An 8,948-nucleotide genomic window follows, 5' to 3' on the forward strand; every position below is an offset into this window, starting at 1 on the left:
AAAAAAAAGAGAGTAACACAGCAACCAAAATGGTTTCCATAAAACACACTACTCCCTTGCTTCTGTTGCCCCACGTTTTCCGATGCCCGTGAAAATTTGCCTTCATATACGATAAAATCTTCCCCTACCAAGATATAATGCTGTCTCACTACTCTATCACATTGCCCCGTAGCTGGCTTCAGGAGCTTTGGAAACGCCACCGCCACCGCCAACGTCAACACGACCGCTGATTAAGTTCTTGAAGAAATTGCCCACATATTGACAGCCATCCTAGTTGAAGAAATACAAACAAGAAAAAATATACATTGACGCTGTGTAAACAATTAATTTTTTGTAGGATTATAAAATGAAAGGGAACATTGTTATACAGCGAATCAAACGGTTCATAAGTTTTCATAACTTTTCAGTTTGGCTGGTTTGACTTTTCTTATTTTAACCTTTTTATGAGGAGAATCTGATGGGACGTTGACCGCCATCGGGCTACGATAAGAACCGACGAGGGATAGCAAAAAATAAGTAACTGTAAACACTAAACTGTTATTAATTTTGTGTTTTAAAAAGGTACAGGTGCATACGAAAGGACAACACCTGCACGACATGTTGCGGAACTTCTAGAGCCGCAATAAAGTTTTTATTTTTTCATATTATTTCATATTTTTTTAAAGAACATCTCGGTTAAGTCATGCGCCACCTTCTGATAGCTAAATCTAACAGCAGAACTGAAGAAAACATTAACGCCAAATGATTGAATAACAGTTATAGAAAAAAAGCGATGCACCCGAAGATCGGAATGTTATAGCAGAGATTATATACCACAGATTACAACAAAACCAGAATAGAAAGTTCGACATTTTTGTGTTATTTAATTTGCATATAGACGTATACAATACGGGTGATATAGGTGAAGACTAAGGTTCGCAGCCAAGGGCGTAGGAACCGGGGGCTGGGGGGCGCCAGCCCCCCCAGTGAAAAATGTGGAGGGGCGGAAGTATCATTCCGCCCCCCGCTTCGCAAGTCAGAAAACCCCTTTTTCATTTCCAAATGAGAAAAAAAATCTCATTTGGAGCACCAAATTGCATCTAAGGCCAGGTGAAAATACAAAATTAAGTTTACAAAATGGAGTGGGTGTTGAAGTGTGCTATATTGCACCAAATTGCATCTTAGGCCACCTGGAAATGCAAAAAAAATCCAAAGGGGAGGGGGACACCCCCTCCCCTTAGACCCCTCCCCCAGGCCGGCCATCAATCTTCAGCCCTCACTCAAAAGTACCTTCCTACGCCACTGTTCGCAGCACTGTCCCTTCCACAGTGGTTCTTTCTTCTTCTCTTTTTAATCATTACTTTGGGGGTGTGGTGAGTGTGGTGGGGGTGGGGTTGGGTGTGGTGTGGGTGGGTGGGGATATAATATGTTTGAAAGTTGTTTTTTCAATGTGTATATATTTCGTTTTCTTTCCTTCGAAATTAATATAACTGCAGTAGGCTGGGCAGTTCCGATGCTTTCACATTTCTAGAGAATGTTTTAAAGACATAGATCTTACGACCATGTAATATGTTAAAAGTGAATACAAAACAGATGTTTTTTCCATCTTGTTTTCAACTTGAATTATCACGCCGCGTAGTGGCACTCAAACGTGATGACTTATTGAGAACAACGTACTTTCACTAAGAAAGGAAAGTCCTTCCAGAATGCAAGATTTGGAACCATTTCTACGCCAGATTTGCCTTTGTAGACCGAGAAAGAGATTCCAGCAGCTATGTAGACAACGAGAAGCACAGAGAATCTGAAACAAGAACAGAAACAAATACGGACCCATGACGAAGTCAATTCAAAAAAAGAAGGGAGACTAAAAACTCTTCCAGCTTGTGACTGTGGTGATCAGCGCTGACAGGAATATTTCCAGTAACAGAAGTTGATATTGCCATAATTATATATTCACACGACCATGTCTAGACATAGTAATGATGTATTAGATTTTACCTTCACACAACCCTATCTAGACAATTATCTTGGATTTACCTTCTCACGACCATATGTAGACATAGTAATGATTTAATAGAGTTTATCTTCACACGACCATATTTTGGCGCAGTAAAAATGTATTGGAGTTAACATTTGACACAACCAAACCTAGACAAAGTAATAAAATAGTGGAGCTTACCTTCAAAAGACCATAACTAAATGTATATGTAGTTATAATACTATGTTGGATGTACCTTCACACTACCATAATAATTATGTAGACGTACATATTGGAGTTTTGAACTGTAGAAAACTAGTTATCCTATTTGCATGCTAATGAACTTATCACTGAAAGTGACTGACTACCGAGTTTAACAGATGTAGACTTTTATTTTAAAATTCTCACAAATAACACAATGATCGCTAACATATGCGCCTTTCGTGGTATAGTATATGTGTATAAAGCAATACAAAATTGTGAATATAATTTGTCAGCCTTGCATGAAGCTGTGTGACTCATAATTATGAATACAATGGAGCATTGTTGAATTAGTTATAACAATGGAATTTAGCATTATCATATAGAAATGGCTCGATATAGCTGATGTCAGTATCAGCTTTGCGCTAAAGGAAACATCAAGAAATTGAAAAAAAAAAGTTAGTTTCGTAGCAAGAGTAAGAATGTTTTCATAAAAGAAGGATTCTGTAACGATTGCTGAAAATCGCAAGTAATAAAAACCATTTTTATTTTTATGTTATGAACCTTTGTTCTCATCCATACATCTCGATATACCGTACAAGTTCGGTGTTCCATTTTTTCTTCAGCATATACCCTAATTGTGTTTATCACACAGAGCGCCATATTCACCGTCTAATCGAATAAGGGCAACAGGACACGAAGATCGGTCGAGTGGAGATGTTTCAAGACGAAAGCTAGATATGTACCGGACGTCATCAGAAGCCATATTTAAAGTTTAAACAAGGTTAGCCAAGGCTTCTCTATCGATTCTTTCTTGGCTGAAGAAACATTTGGACTTGATAATATTGAATGACGAAAAAAGAATGAAAAATTACAGGGCACGAAAAAGAAATTGGGTAGATAATTTGGGGATGAGGTGGGGGGGGGTAGGGTGTGGGGGGATATAGGTCTGTTTTTTCCTGTTTTTTCTTTAGCAGTTTTTGACGCATGTTTACAAACGTAATGAAGGTAGATCATTATTGTACATCGACGATAAGAAAATTACCCTATGTCATGAATATTTATTGCTTTAAGGAGACAGGCAGCCAGTTGGGACAATTTCTCAGTGTTAACAATACTGTATATACTGTCTTCTCATGCCATTCTTACAAATTCTTATATATATATATATATATATATATATATATATATATATATACGCCCTTAATGACAGTTATTTAAAGCCAAGGGCGGCGGAACCGGGGGGGCACAGGGGGACGTGCCCCCCCCACTTTTCCTCAGGTTAAAAATGTGCCCTTTTTCTACATAAAAATTGAGGTGTCTCAAGTTAGCAAGAGGCCAGGGAACCAGAATGAACACTCGGGAAGGGCCGTTTCCAGCCATCTGAGGGGTCTGTAAAACCAAAAATTTTCTTGTACGTTCCACGCCAACCGATGGTGGCGTTCCGCTCAGATAGTCGTGCTTACAACTTTGCAAATCCTGGCTACGCCCCTGACTTTTAATGAATTTCTGTGGGTCAAACTCAATGCTATTTCGAATGGAAAAAAAATTGTTAAGATATTGACAAGAAATAAACTTCAATTCGGAAGATTCCTACATTAGCAACTTGCATGATTTCACCTCATTTTGTCTCAAAAGAAAACTTGTTCCTTGTTTCCCAATTTGCACATTGGATATTGCAGTGCTAGTATTTTCCTTTAAGGGGGGGGGGGGGGAGGGCGTTGATGGAGTGATGTGTATACGCAAATAAGATAATACAATAAGAGTTATAAAGGCTACTAAATATAAAGCTGCATCAGTCCAAGCGAATTTCTGCAAAGTGCCCTTTGATGTCGGTGCCCCCCCCCCCAGATTAAAAGTGCTTCCGCCGCCCTTGACTATAACGTAGGCACCCTCAGCGCGAGTCGTTGTTTGGGTGTTTCAAGATGGCGTGAATGACCTTCAAATAGCTGCAAAGAGTAGTTGTTGTCAACAGATGCGATATGGCTTCTATGCATTAATTTCTGTGGTAGAGTCACTGAGCGTTAACTGCTGAGAGTTCGAGCAACCACAATAACATTAACAAAGGAGTTAACGGGGTGTGTTAAATATTAAGTTAAACATTTATGGTCGACACAGGTGCGGAAGATATGTATATGTATGTGGAAGCAGTTTTAATCATTTATAATTTATCGGGCAGCGGGGCAGGTGAACAGAACAACAAGACCCTGGAATATCAAGACCCTGGAAGACAGGGAATGTCAGTAGATGATAACTTGGCATTTGGTATATGCAAATACATAATGCCTTATCTAATCCATAACCGCTATGTGTAGAGAACTCATTGTCAAGGAAAATAACGCAGAAAAGGGTGTATGAAGGGACAAGAAGCGAAACCAAAAAGAAAGGAGCAGCCGTTATGATGGGGTTACGATTTGGTTTCACGATTTTATGATAATAATCTATCTCGATTATTGGTAAGTGATCGCCGATAAACCTGCATTATATCAATATACATATGAATAAAAAGCCTTAGCAGACGTTTCTGTGTGCTCTAGTATTTTTTTAAAAATTTATTTATTCATTTATTAGGATAGTTTTGAATTAGGTTTGGTTGTAGGCCTATCTACTATATTCAATGTTAATCAATACTGAAATCCCATACCAATATAACTCACTAATTATCATTAGCTTCTCTTTTGTAAACCGAGTTACCTTTGGTTACAGAATGATAGGAGGGCGTGCCTTATCTTATCCGGAGTGTATAACAGTTGATTATAATTATCAACTGTTAAGGCCCGGTCACACTACAGCGATATTTTATCGAAATACGGTCCGATTTTTCCGATTTAAGGCCGAAGAGTAAGGTTTGTGGTAGTGAATGTAATGAATGCAGTAGAATATTCGAATACCTACTTCAAATCTGAGGGGTTCTAGAACTGACTACATTCTGAAGTGACGTCACATCGAAAAGCGATAAAAATCGGAAGAGAAATCGGATAGCTAACCGATAAAAGGAAACGGAGTCAATATCAAAAGTTAGGAGAGGGCTATTCCACATCGGAATGGCTCAACAGATAGCAAATCAGGTCCTTTATCACTGTGGCTAGAAGACCCGAACGAAAAACTGTCTGTTTCGATTCCTCTGGGAAAATCGGATAGTATTCCGATAAAATATCGGTATAGTGTGACCGGGCCTTTAATCTGTCATATACCAATGTATTTTGGCGACAACACGGTGAGTTATAGGCTACTGTCATATAGCATGTAGTGAGCTCCATGCATATCATAGTAAGGGGTTTTATGCTTCAGCCCCCATAGGGTTGCGACACACGGTACCCGCGGCCTCATCTTGATTTCCAAGGGTTATACACGTCAAAATTGACAGAGAGATCTTTTTGTATATATATATGCTATTAAGGTATCGTATAAAGTATTAACCACCACTGTACGTGTATCTCTTATCCGGTATAGGCCCCAAAAATTATATGCTAGATAGCGCTATTCGGAAGCCATGCTATCATATATACAAGGAAATACGACTTTGGTGTAACATATATGTTCAAACTAATACAATGTGGAATAGCTTAGTATGTTTTTTTCCAACAAATGTCGGATTATCTTTCATGCATATTTTGAGAATCAGCCATCTTATAGTTATATTTCATTCCTAGCGGAAGTAATCAATGTGATTGTGAGATGGCGTACGTGGGTGTGCGCTCGCGTGTGTGTGTTTGATACTCGTAAAACGCTCAAACTTCAGAAGGATAACTGGGATACATTTCATGTTTGGTATATACGTTCTCCTTAGGAAGAACTGGTTTGAATTGTTGTTGGTATGGGACAAAGGTCATTTCAGGTCAGCAAGGGTCAAAGTCTGAAAACATTGTTCACACAATATCTCAAGCAAGGGCGGCGGAACCGGGGGGGGGCACAGGGGGCACGTGCCCCCCCCACTTTTCCTCAGGTTAAAAATGTGCCCTTTTTCTACATAAAAATTGAGGTGTCTCAAGTTAGCAAGAGGCCAGGGAACCAGAATGAACACTCGGGAAGGGCCGTTCCCGGCCATCTGAGGGGTTTGTAAAACCAACAATTTTCTTGTACTCTCCGCGCGGCAACCGATGGTGGCGCTCCGCTCAGATAGTCTTGCAGACAACTTTGCAAATCCTGGCTACGCCCCTGACTTTTTAATGAGTTTCTGTGGGTCAAACTCAAAGCTATTTCGAATGGAAAAAATTTGTTAAGATATTAACAAGAAATAAACTCTAATTAGGAAGATTCCTACATTAGCAACTTGCATGATTTCACCTCATTTTGTCTCAAAAGAAAACTTGTTCCTTGTTTCCCAATTTGCACATTTGATATTGCAGTGCTAGTATGCATATTTTCCTTCAAGGGGGGGGGGGGGGGGGTAGGCGTTGATGGAGTGATGTGTATACGCAAATAAGAGAATACAATAAGAGTTATAAAGGGTACTAAATATAAGGCTGCATCAGTCCAATCGAATTTCTGCAAAGTGCCCTTTGATGTCGGTGCCCCCCCCCCCAGATTAAAAGTGCTTCCGCCGCCCTTGTTCAAAGCCAATTTATACGCTTTAACACACCAGTAGAATCACTGTGGTCGAGTGGTACGGGCTTAGGTTCGTGACACGAAGATCCGGGGTTCGATTCCTACCTTCGCCTGATGAGTCCCAAAAGGACGAAACCGGTCGTGAAGTGGAATTTTTCTGGTGTGTTATTCTTTATTGAATTACTATATATATATATATCTTTATAGACGTTTGGCGCGCAGACAAATTTGCACGCAGGCCACACTTTGCTCATCTATTGTCTCTGAATTGACAGTAATTAATAATGTAGCTTCACCCCTCCCCCGCGCCTCGGCCTCTCTGCTTCCCCCCCCTCACGCTCCGTTTAGCTACTTTCCATTTTTTAAGTGCGTGTTTTGTCAAACTTGCCCACAAACCTCTGTACAGTTGACTTTTGCATATTCATACTGTTGCCATTGCAATACTGACTATCCAATGTAGCCTTCCACCTGACTTGATATACCATCACTTGACATCAACGATACGTCTGGGTCGAATTTATTTGTGCGTAGTTCGATGAAATGTAAGATACACGGACTTTTAATGCATCATATAGTCAGTTTGGGGGAATCATCCGTATATGCAGATTGTCCAACAGGCGTCTTTTGCATTCACTCATAATATCGACGACAAAGTTTATGGTATCAAGTTACATGTCCAAAATCCTCTAAACTAGTCGAAGTAGATATTAACATATAAATACCCTCACCTATATACGTTGAGCCTACAAGGTTATGACACTTGAAGCAGAACTCAAGTTTGTCGACCGCCTTAAAGGGGACACAATCCTAACCATGAGTATTGACCTCTGTGATCTAACAGATCTATACAGAAACTCGTCATGAACGACCCCCCCCCACACCTCCCCCTCCCCCGTCCCCTCCCCCTCCCCGTCCCCTCCCACGTAATATTATAACGTACGTATACGTAATAATACTACGTACATACGTAATTTTATCAGGTACGTACGTGATACATATCACGTACGTACGAAATAAATATCACGTACGTACGTGATATTATTACGTACGTACGTAGTGTTTTTACGTACGTAGGCCTACGTAATATATATATATATATATATATTTTTTATCATGTCCTCTCTAGAGCTTCGAGGCATGGAGAAACGACTTTTAAAACTATAGAATATCTCCCTAAAAATGGAGGCAGATTTTCTTAACTGTTGTTGGAGTTGATTATCACAAAGAACTGATAAACTGGAAGTTCGATTGACATAACGCTATTTAATATCACGGATATATCGTTAACCGTTCCGTGTCGTAGTTGGAGTTGACCCATAAATTGGTAATTAATATTTTCTCGATTGCAACAACATATCTGATAAGATTTCGAAAGATGAAGTTAATAAAACACAGGAATAATGGGACTTTTCAAAATTGATTTTTATTACTGACACTGCACTTTCATGGCAATGCGTCTAATAATCATCTTCCGTAACGCTTTCCTCTGTCCTCTTGTAATATATAGGATAGCAAAAGAGTCCTGCTTTGTGAAAGAGGAAGGTATTTGTCATGATAACTCCCTGATGGAGGTTAAGAGCCCTACACCAGTGTATATGAAGGTTGCAAACGAACAAATAAATACAAACAAAACAACTGCGGTTACGAAAATCGGTTCCGAACTATCTACCAGTATTACTTATAGCAGAAATTCATTTAAATATTATAAGACTGCATACTTGAGAAAACACTGAATAAAACATGCCAGTTTGATTGACTTCCACTGAGGATCAATTGAAATACCATTTACGTACTTCGGCTCTGTGCCCTTATTTATATAAGCTGTTATAGTTCGCCGTCATTGGTCATTGCATTAACATTAATCAAGAAACGAAAGGTGCCTGGACAAATGGGTATTTTTTTGTAGTTGTTTAAAAGCACATGGTGTTGTGTTGACGATCCTCGTATCGCCAGTCTTCTGCAGTTAAGTTGGCCGTGTGAGACATTACCTCACGTCTAAGGGAAGCATTGGTGTTAAAATAAATATTGCCAATCATTCATGTATTATTATTATTATAATTAATACTATTATTATTATTATTGTAACACTTGTACCTTTGTGACTGAATCAATCAAGGAACTATTAAACTGGAACGAACATACACTATACTGTGTCGTACGAAAAGCCGAGCTAAAGGAAATATGACGTCATGTAGTGTACTAATAAGTATACTGTTAATTAAGTAACGAAACTAGTTGGACA

General features: G+C 39.3%; 2 protein-coding genes across 2 annotated transcripts in view; one reads left to right on the plus strand and one right to left on the minus strand.

The window, feature by feature from the left end:
• LOC139958822 (uncharacterized) overlaps window positions 1–8,948 on the minus strand; it is a 34,007-nt gene continuing 25,059 nt past the window's right edge. The window contains exons 6-7 of the mRNA XM_071956190.1: window positions 1,657–1,780; window positions 1–270 (exon numbers count right to left, since the gene is read on the minus strand). Of these exons, the coding sequence (XP_071812291.1) occupies window positions 157–270; window positions 1,657–1,780 (238 nt within the window). The 3' untranslated portion in view covers window positions 1–156. The remainder of the gene's footprint in view (window positions 271–1,656; window positions 1,781–8,948) is intronic.
• LOC139958823 (cation-dependent mannose-6-phosphate receptor-like) overlaps window positions 3,386–8,948 on the plus strand; it is a 68,121-nt gene continuing 62,558 nt past the window's right edge. The window contains exon 1 of the mRNA XM_071956192.1: window positions 3,386–4,614. The gene's annotated coding sequence lies outside the window, so the exon portion shown is untranslated. The remainder of the gene's footprint in view (window positions 4,615–8,948) is intronic.

The sequence above is a fragment of the Apostichopus japonicus genome, chromosome 18 (assembly GCF_037975245.1).
Source record: "Apostichopus japonicus isolate 1M-3 chromosome 18, ASM3797524v1, whole genome shotgun sequence".
Taxonomy (NCBI): domain Eukaryota; kingdom Metazoa; phylum Echinodermata; class Holothuroidea; order Aspidochirotida; family Stichopodidae; genus Apostichopus; species Apostichopus japonicus.